The sequence below is a fragment of the Tenrec ecaudatus genome, chromosome 9 (assembly GCF_050624435.1).
Source record: "Tenrec ecaudatus isolate mTenEca1 chromosome 9, mTenEca1.hap1, whole genome shotgun sequence".
Classification (NCBI taxonomy): domain Eukaryota; kingdom Metazoa; phylum Chordata; class Mammalia; order Afrosoricida; family Tenrecidae; genus Tenrec; species Tenrec ecaudatus.
In genome coordinates, this window is record NC_134538.1 from 96880136 (window position 1) to 96899239 (window position 19104).

The 19104-nt window shown below is 39.8% G+C and overlaps 1 protein-coding gene across 1 annotated transcript in view; it reads left to right on the top strand.

Annotated features, from left to right (window-relative positions):
- THSD7A (thrombospondin type 1 domain containing 7A) overlaps positions 1-19104 on the top strand; it is a 301694-nt gene that overhangs the window by 221437 nt on the left and 61153 nt on the right. Inside the window, exons 10-11 of the mRNA XM_075557342.1 lie at positions 6348-6480; positions 7580-7683. Coding sequence (XP_075413457.1) covers positions 6348-6480; positions 7580-7683 — 237 coding nt within the window. The remainder of the gene's footprint in view (positions 1-6347; positions 6481-7579; positions 7684-19104) is intronic.

The following is a 19104-nucleotide window of genomic DNA, read 5'->3' on the forward strand; positions in this document are numbered from 1 at the left end:
CCCCCTCAGTATATCTGTTGCGATGGGAGATAGGAAGGATACTGCAGAGCCGTATATTCTACCATCCCGCCTGTCAGCAGTGCTAGACTGCAAACACCCCCAAAGACCTGAGAACTCCCTCGGCCTTTGGCTTCCTGCATTAACCGTCTCCCTCTTGGTGTTGCTGTGCTGCTCAAGCTCCAGGCATCCAGCTCCCTTTAACAGTCTTCATAGTGGTGTCTGCTCTTGCAGTCCTTCCAGCAAGGACTTTCTCTGACGAGCTCTATCTGGAATCTTACGATGCGTTGTGACTCTCTGAGAGCTTACCAGTGTCCTGTTATCAAATAATTATTTTTGTAATGCATAATCTCTTTCCTTCTTCCAGGTAGATATTGCAAAGTATAAACTCTACAGTGATTGTCATCAATTTCCCCATGCATATTATTCCCAGTGAAAAGATAAAAATGTGTTTTTCATTAATATTTAATGCACAGATTTATTGCCCATATTTTTCCTACTGTAAATGAACAGAGAGAAAAGAAAGGCTATTTAGAAATCTGAATGAGAAGATGAAAAGTAAATGTGTCTGTAAAGTCGGCAAATATTTATTAAGCCCTTGCTATGTGTCACAGGCCCTGGTGGCACAGTGAGTAAAGGCTTGGCTTCTAACCCAGAGATCTGGGGTTCAAGCCTACCAGCCACTAGATGGGAGAAAGATGTGACAGTCTGCTTCCATAAACTTGACAGCCTCGGAAATTCTGTCCTACAAGGTCATCATGAGTTGGAACTCACTCAATGGCAAAGGGTTTGTGGGTTTGTGTAAGTAATTTTTTAAGAGAAATGAATACAGAGATAGTGAAAGCTACATATGTACATCAACCACATATCACAAATGGGTCACAAACACAAGCAGAACACGATGAAGGTTGTAAACCTGCACTTTCTCAGCTTCCTCTAGTAGTGAGCATCCATCCTACATTTCTTTCTGTTTGCTGTCGCTTTCCACTGTGCTCTCTCCTGGCTGAGCTGTAGGACACTGTTCTTTGAGCACAGCCATCTCTTGACCTGGACTTCAGATGGAAGCAAACTGCTTCGTAGATGTCATGACACTGACGTATGCACCCCCGTTCAACTTCCTCTGCGAGGATTATTGCATTGGCCTGTCTGCTTCAACCATGTCACAATCTCTATGCTGTGGGTTCCACAAGTTACAGAATTTGAACTTTTTATAAGAATCAATGAACTGCTATTGTGTAATCTTTTGTGGAAGTATAGAGTCATGCTCATTTTTGTAACAAGTCTTTTGTGAACCTGTGGAGTTCGAAATGAGAAAGCACTAGAAGGTTACCGAGCTGTCTTGTAGGTGACGTTTCTGCTTTCAAGGCAATAAACAAGATTAAATTGAAAGAACTGAAATGGAATTGTATCAATAACTTTTGGCTTCCACTTCCCAAATTGGAAATATTTCTTCACACCCCAGGACAGATGATATCTGGACAATTAACTCATAGTTGCACAATAGTAACAAAACAGCAATTTATGGTAAATTTGTCATCATAAGCTTTTAATTTTGAAATTAGTAAATAGTATATATGCTCATATAATGAGTATTAGCTTAATGTCAATGATCCAGGAACTTCAATATATAGGGTTCTATAAGGTTAAAACTTAATTTAGTGCCCTCTCTCAAGTCCCTGGACCCTTTGGTCCCAATGTTAGTTATGTTTCCTAACTTCTCTCAGATTAAGAAAGATTAAAGGATGATGACCACTAAGAACTTTGAGCACCTGGAAAATAAAGATGACTTTCTCTATGTTTTTTTCTTCTTTTCTCTATTGAAAGCAAGCAAGAACATACACACACACACACACACACACACACACACACACATCCTCCTTCTATCCCCCAATGCAGAAACAAAGTAAAAGAATGGTTTGTATGCTTTTTTTAAAAGAATCGAACACTAAACATAAACTAAAAGAAAAATAGTAATAGAAAGTGTTAAGGAAAGATGATGTCGAGGGAAAGAGGCAAAGAAAACTACACTAGTTAACCAAAGTTAAGGTGAGCTCTTGCAATTGAGAATAAAATCTGCTCCAAGATTCTGGTCACCAGAGCAAAAATCAGAAGCACAATGGATTTTTATCATATTGCTAAGGGGATAATTTTTCCTAGCTCTGAATGTATCCCTTGGCTATTAAGGCAAGAGTCCTGAAGAGCCTTGCTAACAGGCAGAGACTATTCTCCTCCTGATTCTGTTCGAGCAACCTCGACACTTGGCTAGCCAACCTCTCTATAGGGTGCAAGCATCTCTTAGTTGTTCCGTGACTGAAATTTGTTTCCGGGATTGACTGTTGATGAGAGTCTTCTCGCACTGACATATTATTTGTATTTTTGTCCTTTTACCAATAGAAAGGCATCTTATCCTTGCCAACTTAGTGTGATCTGTTGTTTATTGTTTTTGGCGGGGTTTCCCAGCTGTGAAGCACAGGAAGAGTCAATGTATAACGACAACTGACACAAAGTGGTTTAGGGAATGCAAGAGTGAGGGATGGGTGATAGAGAGAGAAAGGGAATTTGGGGAGTCAATAGTGAAGGCGGGGGGAAGGAGCACTAGAACTGATCGTGATTGCACAACTCATTTTAAAGCGGATTCAACTGTGTGGGGAGTAGGGGGGTGGGGATGCTCTAAGAGAGATGTGGCAGTGACTGTACAGTTCCCTTGATATGATTGAATATTGGACTGTTCAGTTATATGTTAGTGTAAATCATGTGCCAATAAAACGGTTGGAAAATATATAAAATGAAAATAAAATAAAATTTAATGGGGGTCATTGGACAACATTGGATAGAGATTGTACCAAATTTATCAAAAGTCCCATTGGCATTTCTTAAGCTGCTTGCTCTAAATAAAATATATCTAAGATGTAAATGTTTCAGCTGGAATTCAAATCCGTGACTCTAATTTTTCTTGGCTCCCTACCCCATTACCTATAGTATTGGAATAACTCAATAAAAGAGTCAATATGATCATTAATAAGAATGTTTCTCTTCCCTCACCATAAAAATAATCCAATGAGTTAAACCCTTAAATTGAGAAAAGACAGATAAGGTAATCTATTCCAATACATTTCATACATGGTTTCTTCATAATGATTAAAAGTCACATTCCCAAATCTAACCCTTAGATTTTTTAAAAATAATTCTGGGCACTCACTCCAACTTCATTGCCATTGCATCAATTACAACAAATAGAAACCCTATGGGACAAAGTAGAGCTCTCCCTGCATGTTGCAGAGACTGTGTGTCCTTACTGAAGTGGAAAGTCTCTGCATTCTCCCCAATACTTCTGGATCAAAGCCCTGGAATTTGTTTGTCCATTTTTATTTTGTTGTTGTTGTTCCATTTTGGTTTTTTTTTAAGAGTTCTCAGTGGTGAGGTAGGTGTGGGAGGCCTGGTAGGGCATGATCAAGGGTAATGTGGCAAGGAGGTGTTGCTGAAACCCAGGTGGGGATGGAGCATGATAGTGGGACAGGAGGAAGGTAGAGGGAAATGGAGGAAAGAGCTGGGAGGCAAAGGACATTTATAGAAGTCAAGACAAAGACATATACATATGAAAAATATATATAAGGATGGGGAAATAGATCCATGTGTCTATATTTATAGGTTTAAGGTGGCGGAAGAACTTTGGGCCTCCACTCAAGTACTCCCTCAATGAAAGAATACTTTCTTCAATTAAATTGGTATTCCATGATGCTCACCCTCCTGACACAACCGCTGAAGACAAAGCGGGTGAATAAGCAAATGTGTTGAAGAAAGCTGATGGTGCCCGGCTATCAAAGGATATAGTGTCTGGGGTTTTAAAAGCTTGGAGATAAACAAGTAGCCATCTAGCTCAGAAGCAACAAAGCCCACATGGAAGAGCACACCAGCCTGTGTGATCATGAGGTGCCGAAGGGATCAGTTATCAGGCATCAAAGAACAAAAAATCATATCATTGGGTGCACACCTCCATGATATGACAGCTAAGGACAAATGGGTACATAAGCAAATGTGGTGAAGGAAGCTGATGGTGTCCAGCTATCAAAAGGTACAGTGTCTGGGGTCTTAAAATCTTGAAGGTAAATGAGCGGGCATCTAGCTTAGAAGCAACAAAGCCCACATGGAAGAAACACACCAGCCTGTGAGATCACGAGGTGTCTAAGGGATCAGGTATAAGGCATCAAAAAAATCTTATCATAGTGAATGAAGGAGCAAGTGCAGAGTGGAGACCCTAAGCCCATTTGTTGGCCATTGGAGATCCCCTTGCAGAGGGGTCTAGGGGAGGAGATGAGTCAGCTGGGGTGCGATGTAGCACCGATGAAGAATACAGCGTTCCTCTAGTTCCTAAATGCTTCCTCCCCGTCCTCCCCCTCTCACTATCATGATCCGAATTCTACCTTGCAAATCTGGATAGAGCAGAGGTTGTACACTGGTGCAGATAGGAGCTGGAGGCACAGGGAATCCAGGGCGGATGATACCTTCAGGACCAGGGGTGTGAGTGGTAATACTGGGAGGGTAGAGGGAGAGTGGGTTGGAAAGAGGGAACCGATTACAAGGATATACATCTGACCTCCTCCCTGTGGAACAGACAACAGAAAAGGGGAAGAAGGGAGATGTCGGACAGTGTAAGATATGACAAAATAATAATTTATAAATTATCAAGGGTTCATGAGGGAGCAGGGAGCAGGGAGGGAGGGGGGGAAAAAAAGACCTGTTCATGCCAAGGGCTTAAGTGGAGAGCAAATGCTTTGAAAATGATGAGGACAAAGAATGTACAGATGTGCTTTACACAATTGATATATGTATGGATTGTGATAAGAGTTGTATGAGCCCCTAATAAAATGTTTAAAAAAAAAAAAGAGTTCTCCAGGGGATATACCTTTGAAGTCAGACACTCACAAGGGCCGTTCACCCTGTCCTGCGGAGTTGCTGGATCCGATGGCAGTGACAGTGGGTTTGGGTTTGGTTTACCTAATGGAGTCTCCCTGAAATACTGAAATCATCTCAAACATTTTAACGAGGTAGTGACTCAGACATTTGAGAATTACTCCTACTTACGAGACAGTGCAGTCCATTATCATCAGGTTTAACACCAAATCATATTTTTCCACTAACATAGGACTCTACATTTTTACAAATAAATTTTAATTATTAAAGGCCTCGAAAATGTCTCTGTTCTTACAGGTAATGTCCCAAATATTTAGTGACCTTGGAAAAGAATGTCAACGTCTAGGGAGCTCGATTAAAACAATCCTTTAGGGATCAGTGTAATTCTGCTATGTGATTATTCATCCTTAAAGTGTACATGCTGTCACTGGAAAAATATGTTATTAGAGTTGACAGGATTTATACATTATCTGTTTCTAATGTTGAAAAAATCTGAGCATTTTCACATCATAATTCTACCAAATTGGTGATCTCCACTGAAGATAAATCTTAATTATTTTCATGACTTTTTAATTTAATTTGGTTTTATTTACTTTGGGTAAGCATTACTACTTTGAGTGTTTCTCTAAAAATCTGCCTCTAGGAAAGCACTGCGTTTCACTACTCAGGGCACTGATGTGCAGAATACTACCTGAATTGAAGATCGTAGGCTATTTCACATGAATAATAAATGACTAGAATAATTTATGAGTTGTGAATTTCAAATTAAGTCAATAACAAGAAATAAAGCTTCACATGGAAACGTTCAGGATAGTGTCCTATGGAAGATCCATTACATGTGTAGACTGGAGGTGATGAGCACCCTGCGGTGAGCGGGAACGTGCGAAATGGCAGGAATATACACGTAAGGTGGGAGAAAATAAAATAATTAGGTCTGTCATATTTCTCAAGGGGAAAGAAACACACACAAGAGCAATTGCTCTGTAACTGCAGATTAGGAAGGCTGGAGTGGACTATGGAATTATTTTCTCCATTCTTCACATTTTGAATGGATTGTTTTCAGGCCAAGCATTCTTTAGGGGAATTTAGTACGTGATTGGACCAGATGAGGCACCTCTCCGATGTCCAGGCAAGTGGGTCAGGAGCAAAGGCATTTCGCCTCCCAGACTGCTATTGAAGCGTCTTTTCTCAGGGTTGGTTGCCGGGGAGTAGACTTCTGCTCACGATGATACCCTGTGTGTCAGAGTGGAACTGTGCTTCTTAAGATTTCCAAGAGCTGGTTTTTCAGCAGTCAACCATCAGGCCTTCCTTCCAAGGCACCCCTGAGTGGACTCAAACCTCCAACCTTGAGGTTAGCAGTCAGATGTGCTAAAGAACCCCTTTGCACTACCCAAGGACCCAGTGCAGAGTGCATGGGTTGAGCTGCGGTTTCTTTCCAGGAGGCGCCGGAGGCAGGAAGCAGTCTCGACACCGGGTGATCATTCAGCTGGCAGCCGACGGGGGCCGGGAGTGTGCAGACCCCCTCTATGAAGAGAAGGCTTGCGAAGCCCCACAAGTGTGTCCGAGCTACAGGTAACACGGCAAAGGAGAGCGGTCAAGGTGGGCTGGGCTGGGGGACATTCGCAGCTGTGCATCTCCGCTCGGGCCTCGGTATCTGAGCGTTGCTCAGCTGCTGAAACGAATTGCCAGGTTGTACTGTTAGGTTTCGTAGTTCGGGAGCATTCCGTACATTGCTATAAACTATTTTAAAATGCAGACAAGTGGTTAATAATAATGGAACTCAAGCTGTAGGAAACACTTATTTTTCACTGAGAGGAGCAGCCCAAGCCTTTTTCCCCTGGCACCAAGGAGCACCTGTCTCTCATAAATGCTGGCATTCTGGCTCATGATATGGTGTCTTGATTTCAAGGATGCTATTACAATATATGTCCTATTCCTTTTGTTAACAATCCCCCCAAATTAAGGTTATTGAAATAATATATCATCCATAATTGATGAGAGACATTTTGCCTCATGACCATAAAAAAGGCAGAAACTGCACCATTGAAACCTGACGTGATATAAAATTGCAATCCTGAAAATGAAATATTGTGGCATCAGTTGATGACACTTGTAATTATGAAATATTAACTTGAGGGGAAATTGATGGCGCATTATACTCTCAATAATTCTGAAATGACTAATAGTACAATTGTATGTTAAACCATGAGGATCGGCAACTAGTATCCTAAGTTTATTTATTTTGGGGAATTTGTGTTTGGAAAGTACAACCCAATAGCTGTTTCAGGGCTATTTCTTCAATATTACCCAAAGGAGTATTGCATTATAATTGGGCTCTTGACGACTTGAATGCAAAATGAATATATCTTATCTAAGTGAGCGTGTCATTGCTGAAACTACCGGCTATAGCTCTTGAACTTTCTAATCATCAAAAGGGTCAATGCTGTCCGTGGAGTCCTTGCGTGTAAAACTTGACCATGACATATTCTCGTCCTCATTGTCAGAGTCCTTTTACCTTTAATGTTGCTATTTATAATACCTTGTGTAAATGTAGGTGGACTGAGCTTTTTTTGGGGGGGGGAGGGGGTTAAATTCGTGTTTGCATGCCATTTGATGCCTGTGATGTGCCTGGCATTTTGCCTCCTGTCGTTGGACTGTTTTTTCTTTGTAGGTGGAAGACTCACAAATGGCGCAGGTGCCAGTCGGTCCCCTGGAGTGTGCAACAGGGAAGCCCGGGGGTCCAGGAAGGCTGTGGTCCAGGTCGACAGGCAAGAGGTGAGGGGCCCCACTCCACAGATGATTGGCTTTCTGTCCCTTCAACATCTTTTGCTTGATGAGTTTCACATTTACTCTCTGCTTTGCAGACAGAGCAGAGCAGGTATGAACTGGTTTCCACTGATTCTATAACATAATCACAATAATCAAATGCAGACGTTTTTCTTTTTAAATCCTGTCTTGTATTCTATGCTGTTAGCTCATAACTCCTCTGGTTGAATTCAGACAAAGCCTTTGATTAGGGTTTGATATAGACAAAACACTCTAGTTCTCTATTTCTTATGTTTGCGGCCTGACCTGTTGGCTGTTACCACAATGTTCAGTACCATTCTTACTGCCTTATCGATACTTATTATCTCTGTGCCCACAGACATGGTACTGTAAGGGGTTCACGCTCCCACAAGTTCCCTGAAATTTCATGGATATGCACAACTCTGTTCATATCCAATACGGATTTTTTTTTAATTTTAACAATTTATTGGGGCTCATACAATTCTTTTCACAGTTCATGCATATACATACATCAATTGTATAAAGCACATCTGTACAGTCTTTGCCCTAATCATTTTTTTCTCTTTTCTTCTTTTACATTTTATTAGGGACTCATACAACTCTTACCACAATCCATACATATACATACATCAATTGTATAAAGCACATCCATACATTCCCTGCCCCAATCATTCTCAAGGCATTTGCTCTCCACTTAAGCCCCTTGCATCCGGTCCTCTTTCCCCCCCCCCCCTCCCCATTCCCCCCTCCCTCATATGTGTATATGTATATATGTATGTATATATATGTATGCATATATATATCATATTAAATGAAGGGGGAAGTGCAGAGTGGAGACCCAAGGCCCAAGTGTCGAACAATGGAGATCCCCTCATAGAGGGGTTTAGGAGAGGAGATAGGTTAATTAGGGTGTGAGGTAGTATCGATGAAGAACACAGCTTTCCCCCAGATCCTCGATGCTTCCTCCCCCCAACTACCATGATCCAAATTCTACCTTGCAGGGCTGGATAGGACAGAGGCTGTACACTGGTGCATATGAGGGTTGGAGGTACAGGGAATCCAGAGTGGATGATACCTTCAGGACCAAGGGTGTGAGGGACGATGCTGGGAGAGTGGAGGGTGAGTGGGTTGGAAAGGGGGAACTGATTACAAGGATCCACATGTGACCTCTTCCCTGGGAGAGGGACAGCAGAGAAGGGGGGAAGGGAGACTCCGGATAGGGCAAGATATGACAAAACAACGATGTATAAATTACCAAGGGCCAATACGGATTTTTCAATAGAGTTATTTAGTCAAAACACATGATCTGCTGTCTATCTGTATGGAAGGCAGTCTGGAAGAAATAGTAGTAAAAATATTTCAAGTTTACTGTAATTAGTTACTAGATACAATATTTAAAATAAAGAATGCATAAATTAATTAACATATGTTATTCATATGTAAAACAAATTCAGTCTTTATAGAGTGCATTTAGTGTTTTGTTCATATTGGCTTTTAATACATAGTTTCTGCTATATATTTTAAATGATGTTTAATAAGTAACTGAACTTAGAAATGGTTGCTCTAATTCATAAACACATGGTTGTTCCCTCATCTAGTTATGTGCAAGTTTGATGATGAAGCAAAGTTTGAACCAAAAGAGTAGAATTTCAGTGTTGTTGATTTGATCTGGAATATATTTTCTTTGCAATATAAGTCTTAAGTTTGAGGGGGAAAATGGATTCTGTCTTGTATCTTGTATTATTGATTTTCATATCAAAGGTCACCATTTAAAACAAAACTTAAACTATGATATTTTTTGGAATGTCATTTAATATGTCCAAATTTTATTTTACCTCCTCCACAATGATCTTGAGGAAAACGTCTATCTTTACCATTATAGAAACCTAGCTATAGAAAATCTAAAATAATTCTGAGCATATAAAGTCAGTCAATGAGAAATTTTATGAGTTATAAAAGACGTCTTCGTCATGCCAGCTTCCTTGTAAACAATTTGGGTCCTATATAGAACTTATAGTAAGAAAATAATGACTTGCTCATCCCTTCACCTATTTTTCAGATTATTTAAATTAAAACTGTTTTTTATAAAACAAGTATTGACCCACATGATCTTTTAAGACTATTGTAATGTTTACATTTGGAGGCAGTCCTAGTGACTACATGGTTAAAGCTTTCAGGTCCAAACTGATAAATCAGGGGTTTAGAACCCACCAACTGCTTTGTAGGAGAAAGAGCTGTCTGCTGATGTCCAGGCATTCAAGCAGGAGAAGAAGGTTTTGAAACTGATTGTGGTAGCAATTGTGCAATACTGCTTGATGTGAATAGACTACAGAATGATATGGTATCTGTATTAACTCCCAATAAAGTGGTTCGGCGGGAAAAAAAAGAAAAAGAAGAAGAAGAAACCTAGGAAACCCTCTGAGACAGTTCAATAAGACATTCCTGTAAGATCGCTGTGAGTGGAATTGACTCTGTGGCAATGGGTTTGGTAGTATAACCTATGCACCAGCAATTCCCATAATGTGAAATGAAATTAGGGACTTAGATAAATTTTTATATACTACCATCGGAGGAAATTTGAGAGATGGCAGAATTAACAAAAGTGGGAAAATGACTTCAGTTCCAAATTCGATTACTTGCAAGCTATACAAGCTTGCTTGATGAATTTCTTTGGCTGAACCTGAGAACATAAAGATCTTCTGAGAGCGCTTGGACCATACAGGGTCCTTATTACGTATTCATTTCTTTACCTGTCTTGAAATAGCATGGCTTCAATGAATGTTCACATTGTCAGATGAAGCATAAAAGCCACCATATTAACATGATCCTTTTATTTCTTGACACATAAAACCCAGTGGTTATCAAGTTAATGTTCATTCATGATGGCCCACCTGCATCACCACAGACTGCTCCATGTGGTTCAGTGGCTGATTTGTCTGAAGTCGTTTTCCAGGTCTTTCATCCAAAGTGACTCTAGGTGAACTTGAATTTCCAGGCTGTCCACTTCCCATCTAGGATGTTCAGTGCTTACACCACCCTGGCCTTAAAATCGTTCCATCGGTGGTCCCTGGCAGCTTTCTCATTGCCCCATCTAAAAGCCTGTGTTCAACCCTGGTTTGCTGTGACCACTTGATCGTGCCTAATGCTGGTGCACACTCCTTTGAGGGGAAGATCTTCAGCATCCTCGAGGCTACGTTCTTACGCCTCTCGTTTTGTTCCAGCCTCAGATTCTGCTTATTGGTTCCTCTTAATCAGCCAGTTCTTAAACACTGCTTTTCCATTTTGATGTGCTCCTCAAACTGTCTAGTCTCTCTTGCAATCTTTTCCATTTTGAAGGTATCTCAGAATAGGATGTTAAATTTGACAAGTAATTTCTTAATGCGTATACTCAAAATGATCCTTTTTAACCCTTTTTCTCTGTTAACTGATTTTCCTCTTAGACCCTATATTTCGACAAAATGGGGGAAATTCAGGGTGTAAAAATATCTTTTTCTAATGAAAATAAGTCAGAATTTATCTCTTTGATGCCATAAAAGTGTTAAAACTCTGTATGATTGCCATGCCAAAAATGCACCATGTCCGTCTTTGTCTTCATCTGGCCAGAAACTCAAAGATACAAACTTGCACTGTCTTTAATGATTACAATCATTACGGGGTGGGGAGTAGCAGTGATCAGCAAGTACGGTAAGGCAGTTCCAGCCTGCGTACCCTAATTCATCTGGCTTCCTAATCCCAAGCACTCATTCATTCAGAAGACTGAAAAGAACAATGAGCATCAGGGAGGGATGAAGTGATTCGAACCAAAGAATTTTTAGGTCACTAGGGAAATGAGCTCACCATTGACATCACTCAAGTAAGAGTTATAGATTGTAACTGATCAATTGCAAAATCAATCATTAAAAGCTAAACATTTGTTTATGAATGACCTGAAGGATGAGATGGAACTTGATTTGTGTTATAATGATAGAGAAATCAAAGGAGATGAAAAATACAGAAAAAGTCCAAGGCTGTACGAGAAGCAGTCCATCTCATGCACTGCCGTTGCGTCAGCTCGGACGTGGAGCCATCGCACTGCACAGAGTAGACTTGCCTGGAGGGATTCCAAGGCTCTGAGCTTTCTAGCCTCAAACACAGAACAATGCTGAGGAGGACATGAGTCAGACCAGATTTCGTTCTATTGTGCAGGAGGAAAACATGAGTTGGAATTGACCTGACAGTATCTAACAGTAACAACAAGTCTTTAAGGAGGAATACGCTACCACTTCTGCCGTTGAGTGCTTGGCAGGTCCAAACCGCAGACCTTTCAATTAGTCGCCAAGGCTTATAAGTCACTACACTGCCAAGGTCCAAGCGTTTGAGATAAAAATAAAATAAAAACAATAAATGTGCTTACAGAACAGCAGTTGACCAACACTCTGAAGATGTGAGCTAGAGTGTAGGGTGATATTTGTGGAAGACTAGAAATGCCTGGACCGGCATTTTACACCTTGTTTTATATAGGACAGGAGCAATGGCTTGATGGAAGCAATGCTTTAACTGTCATAATACTCGGGCTGATTTGGAAAGGTGAGGGTGTGGGCCTGGGTGCCAGCCAGCAGACAGAGACAGCAATGTCAGGTTGCAGGAAGGGGCACATTCTGGAGCCTCAGTAGTGGAAATAGTCACAAACTAAATATGCTTTGGACATATGACAGGGGAACATATTTTTTGATTAGTGACCTGCAAACGCAGCATGGGTAAAGGTGAACTCAAACACTCTGATATGATTATTTAGCTTCCATATATTCAGCTCTTATTGTTGGGAAAATAGTTATAAAGTCGATCAAATGAGTTATGATATTGTTTGAAATGATCGGACCTGATAGGAAAGTGAACTTTGGAAACATGTGCTTTGTATAGCTTTCCTTTGAGGTGATGGCAAGCTAGCCAAGAATAAACCCCAGTAGAGATGGTCTAGTGCTACAGATATAGACGTGATTCACCCATTGAATAAGGTACCATCTCAGAGATATATTGCAAATAGGAAAAATGGCTATTACATTTTACCAACAATGCATTTCTAAACTGTTTGCTTTTGTAGACTCTTTATGCATTTTAGCCTAAAGAAGTTCATAAAAATGCAATTATCTATAAATTGCCATCACCTGCTTTGTCTTGGAAAAGAAACTGTATTAACTATAATATGAGACAGCTAAGTGTACTATTCCATAATTCTAAAGAAAGAAATGCTTACTGTACAGCTTTTATCAGACCATTTGTCTAAAGCAGGAATTGGTCTACTGTGGTCTGTGGGTCAATTCCAGCCTGAGGCCTCTTCTTGTAATTAAAATTCTACTGGGACACAGCCATGCTTATTCATTTTTGTGTGGCCTGTGACTGCTTTCATGTTGCCAGGCAAAGGTAAGTAGTTGCAACAGAGATCATATAACCTACAAAGCTAAAAAATACTACCAAATCTTTTAAGAGAAAGGGTGTGTCATTCGCTGTGTAAACTAAAGGCGTGTACTAGGTGGAAGAGTGGTAATTTCTAATTATTCTGAATGATCGTTACCCAGGAGAATCAGAAAATTCCTAGCGTTTATCCAATCATTTAGGAAGACGTTTCCAAATTCCGTCCAGTGTAAAAGGAGCTATTTTGGAATTATGACAGTAGTGTGCTTTAAACAGTGCCAATAGTAGCAAAATATTTGTCTTAATAATCAACTTCATATTCTTTGAGGGAATTCACAAATAAAAATTTGACTCAAAGAGCTACAGAAGCAACAATCAAAATGAAAAGGGGTTAAAGATGAAATAAGACAATGCATCGTATATGAAGGAGAACAGAAATGTTAGCTACCTGTTACTGATAAAGTGGGCATTATAGGCAGATATTCATCTTTAGTATTTATACCGTTACTATGAAGAGGAGAGCTCTCTGTAGTGATTTACGTTTTAGGAGTTTGGGAAGAAATTATGTTTCCGAAACCTCTTTAGCAAGTCATCGATTATAACTATTTACAATCTCAGCAGTGACCCACAATAGTCTGTACAAGTTGATGGAAATCGCCGTTCTCCAGAGTTGGGTTAGACTAGCACAGCAGTAATGAATATAGGAAAGGAGGAACATGCATCCTTGGAAAATGTAGCCTTCTAGATATTGCAAAACTGTGCAAATGCTTTGTGATATCACTGTAGAACACAGCGTGCTTGGAGAGAAAGTCGGTGTGCTCCTGATATTCAAAAAACGTATATAAATATGCCTTTATCTATGACCCAATTCCTTTAACTTCATAAAGAAGGAAATCGGGTGAAACGTTTGTTTTAATTATCCCCGGAATCACTAGATAGTTTTACTTGCTCGTCTCAAAATGCAGTTCGCTACACGGTAGCATATTTTCTTGAAGTCAATGGAGTGTTTTCAGTAGACATCTTAAAATATTTTGTAAATTTGTAAACCTTCATTTGAATCGTGAAAGATCAGGGTTTTCAAATAAAGTTCCTTTCCAAGTGTACAGTATGGTGTGCTTGTTCATGTTAGGCTCTCAGCAAACTGTGAAAACAGGCTAACACCAATCCCTCAAATAGAATGTAAAATTCCTGGATGTCATGCACTACACTTTACTCATTGATAGAATAAATATTTATATACTGTATGCTCTATGTTGCATGTTACTGGGCTCAGCCTACAGGGAAAGTGGAAATGTTTAACCAATAGTTTGATAGTTTTTGTTTATTTCTTCTGAAAGGATGTACACTAAGGATATAGTTCCGGTTTCATTATTCAGGTTTCAGACAGATTGTCATATTTGCAGGTGAGAAGTGGCACCTGGTTGAGAAGATGGAAAGGGAAACAGTATTTGAAAAATAGGATGACCCGAGCAGAAATCCAAGATGTGAAATACTTGTGTTGGTCAAAGGTCCATGGTCCTTGGAGTTCATTGAAGACCCACACTTTGAAGGATCTTGAACACCATGAGGAAAAGGAGAGTTTTTCAACAGAAATGCGAAGCATTGCAGTATGCTGCTGAGATCTTCAGTATTGATCATAGTGTGTTCAAGGAAATGTTGTATCTAATCGTACAAGGACCCAAAATAAATAGGAGATTGTGAATAAGGAATTAACAGGATTACGCAACTGCAATTCCATCTGAAAATGTAAGGTGGCCTTTGAAATTGCTGTTCCTCCTACAGCACTCAGTGAAAGATAGATGTGTCCCCGTGTTGCTTCCTTTTTTACACAGCTCTGCCTAATGCAGGTGTCTATGATTTGGCATCAGTGCCTTTTGACTGAGCCTCACATACCTTTAGGTCTCTGTCAGTCCTTATTCTGTAGGTGAACAGGCAGCTTTTGTTAAACTCATAGGATTCAAGTCACACATGTATAAACGTTCAATAGAACTGTAACCATGACAGTCTTTTCTCTATTCCAATTTCTACCTTGACTAGAACTGACCGCCTCATTTTTCTCCTTCAGAATGGCTGCAGAGGGGTACAAACCCCTGACAGTGAGTTTAGCAGCCTAGCACTTAACCCATTGCACCACCAGGGCTCGATAAAGGAAGTTCTCTGTATTAAAATAGGAAAAGGGAAAATTATCATTTTCTCTCTACCAAAAACAAATGCATGCGATTTGCAGAATGTGAGATATAAATACTTCATTACATATCAAGCTGTTATTTTTTGTGAGAAAATATGTGTAAATCAAGTGTATTTGATTTAGTTTGATGCCTTTTGAATCATCCTTTTGTTTAGAAGGCTAGCCCGCTCGTTTTTCATTTTAAAAGATTATATCTTTGAGGTCAGACTCCAAATAAGATAACTAGGTAGAAAAAGTCAAAAGGAGCTGCTCTGAGGAAATTTGAGGGAGGAGTGAGTTCTCAAATGCTCTCTTCGCTGATGAATTTACTCCTCATCACCCAATGTGCTTGGACCTTTCATTTATATGAGCCATTGTTCAAATGTTCACTATGATTTCTAACTCTCCCCCTGATTTCTTCTCCCTATTGTCATCCTAATCAGTTTAGAATTTTAGTTTTCTCTTCTATTTTTCCAAGAGGTCGGACATACCCACGTAATGCTTGTTAGCCTTTATCTCTTTGTGGAAAATGATCAGAAAGCAGCTTGCCCCTGCCCTGTGTCTGCGAGGGTCCCGGATGTTCCATTTGCTGTGATGCCATTAGGTATCCCTTTCCAAATCCCAAACAGGCATCCAGCTGACCTCCGTTTGAGCTACTCTGCTGAGAGCAGATGATTATTTCCTCCTTGGCATACCAGGCTTTTCACGTGTATCATGAGCATCAATGAGATTTGGGATCATTAGTAACTATTTAGGATAAATAAAAATGAAAAATGCATTTCATTCCATTCTGCCAGAGTTACATTAACAAATTTCAATTAGGAGGCAGAATTTGACAAACTTGTCAGTGAAGATCCCTTCTACACAGACAACCACCATGGTCATTACGGCTACGTGGTAAACAACTGGGGCTCTCTTGCATTATTTATAGGCTCGGTCTTATTTCTACGTACAATTAGGTCTCTTGGTAACTAACTCCCATTAATGTTGTGCCTATTCTGTGTTTCATTTCCCCATGATTCATTTTCATTACGTACTGTATCCATAAAACTCAAGGGAAACACTCTTGTCCCATAACTCAATCAGCATATGCCGTATCTATGTTTCTCAAATATTGCAGCAGTAGAATAAGTCGGGTTAATATTGCTTTATTTAATAAACAGCATCCCAAGACTCTTTGAATTCACTGTTATCTATAATCCACCAGCTTTCTCTGCCTGTGGCATTGATCTTATTCTGCGTTTTCTGTAATAAACTTCTGTGCACACAGTCTGAAACTAATGATGGACTTCGTGTTGATTATTCACACAAGATGACAACATGGCCTTACATGCTAAACAGTAGTCTACATGCCCCTCACCCTCCCCTTTGGGGTATAAGCCGAATGCAAGTCAGTTTCCTCCCTTTTTAAAATTAAGATGAGAGTTTGTATTCTGAATTATTTTACGTTTACTTCAGTGGACCTCGATTTTTACAGGTGTTTGTGTTTCCTCCAGCTCAAATGAATATTTAGTTCCTATTATAACTCAAACCTTTATTATGCTCCTCTTTAAAACATAACTCTTAATTAATGTCAAAATTCTGGGATTGATTCCAGTGACATGACTTATTAACCTGCTTTGACTTAAATTGGGGGAAGTTCTAAGTGGACAAAACCGAGACGACACCACTGCAGTGAGCACCAGCCATGCTCTCACAGAACCGCCTCAGCAGTGTCTAATGTGTTTCCAGCATGGTTATCCGTCACTCTTCAATGCTTTTGATAAGATTCTTGCCGAAACATTTTTTTAAAAATCACAGATAAGATACATGTAACCCATAAATAACATCACACTCAAGAAAATTAACACTAATTCTTCAATATTGTCTAATGTTGACACCACTGCCATTTTTCCCATTGCCTTAAAAATATCTATTTACATTCTGTTCAGATTAGAACCTCAAACAAAAGTCAACACATTGCATTTTGCTGGTGTATTTAAGTCTCTTTTAACCTAACAATAATTCTAGCACCTTTTATTTATTTGAAAAACTGACATTCTAATTTACTTTATAAGACATACTCAGCATCATTGACTAAGCTTGGTTACTTTTATTCATGTGGAACCCACGTGTCAGTCGCATGGCTATTTCCCAGACTAACATCTGCTGGGAGCATCTTGTCATTTGCCACTTCAATAAAAGTTGCCTTGCTCCATTTAAATTCAATAAAATAAAATAAATTTAATAAAATAAATTTTATCAAATTCAATAAAATCAAGTTAATATGGAATCTTACTTTAAAATAAGTATTCTTATATTTGACTGTCTCACTAAGAAGTGTATTTAATACCATTTAGGGAGAAAGATGGACCCTGTTCTCCCGTAAACAGTTACAATCTCAGAAACTCGCAGGGGCAGTTCTGCCCAGTCCTACACAGTTGCTGAGTCAGCAGGGACTCCATGGCGGCGAATTGATTGATTGATTGATTGATTTCCTCCCTTACTTAGAAGGTGAAATATGAGAAGGCTTTGTGATGTAGTCGTCAGGTGCTCTGCTGCTAACCAAAAGATCAGTAGTTTGAACTTGCCAGCCTCTTGCTTCTTGGGAGAAGATGTGGCAGTGTTTCTGTATTATTTAAAGCCTTAGGAACCCTTTGGGGCAATTCTACTCTGTTCTAGAGCATTGCTGGAAGTTGGAATCAGTTAAGGCTGATGAATGTACTGGCTTAAGGAGGGGAAGGGAGGCAGTGAGGGGGTGTTGGGGGGGCGGTTACAGAGAACTGCTTATAGGCCGGCATGAACCCTGTGGAGCTCAGTTCTACTCTGTAACAGTCACAGTCAGAATTGACTCAACGGCCATGGATGTAGTCTAGTTTTACTAACAGGGCCTCAGGTCAAAGGTAAACTTACATGACCATACACAAGATGCATAAACAGGCACAGTTGTCTGTGGAGGGGCAGATTTCTAGAGCGCTAGGAAAGCATGCTTTGTACGGTGTGCCTTTTTAATAGTTAAATCCACCCTGCTTTCATTGTCTTCAAATTAATTTTGATTCGTAAACTTGAGCGATCAGATGGTTTCCTTTGCAAACCTTTATATTCTCCTCCTGTTAATAGCAGGAAGCTCCCTTCAGATTGCATTGCTGCGTTTGAATTGTTGTGTTTCCTCTGGATCAGAACACAAACAAGTTGAGATTTGTGATAAAATTTCAATGCATTGGACAAAAGGCGCTGTTGCTCCTTACTTGGATTAGATGGTATGAGTAATTCATTCTAAAACGCACTAACATGTCAGATAAGCACAGCAGGGTGCTGAGTGGGGTTTAGTGAACAGATAAGGAACTGTTGTTACACTTTTTTTTCCTTCTTTCCAACTAGTCGAAAAAGTACATAACATTTTACAAACTGCAGGGCTACGGGGGAAAGGGGCTCCGATTTATGGGAACAGTATAGATCTTCACAAAATAAACGGGTCTCTGTAATTGTGTTGGCGGTGGCTTCACTTGATTTCACTTTTATTGGTGTCATTAATGTGATGATAGCTAGAGCAATTCTAAAATAGAATTTGTAAGATCGGAGGACCTCAGGCAATTTCATTTCGTTTCTTGAAAGATTTACGTTCATGTCTCTGTTTCAGAGAGCCAAATTGGATGCGTAGGTAAAAGAAGTCTCATTTCCCAAAACCCCAAATTTCTTTTGCAATTTTTGTTTTCTCTTTAAGCAAGGTGACCCTCTTCACAACTTGAGGTCAAATATGATTCATCTCTTCTTTTACAAATTAATCACTTTTGAGATTCCTGCATGTCCTGATTACTATAAAGTCAAATATCTTCCTCAATCATTCTTTTTGAGCTTTCTAGGGATATGTT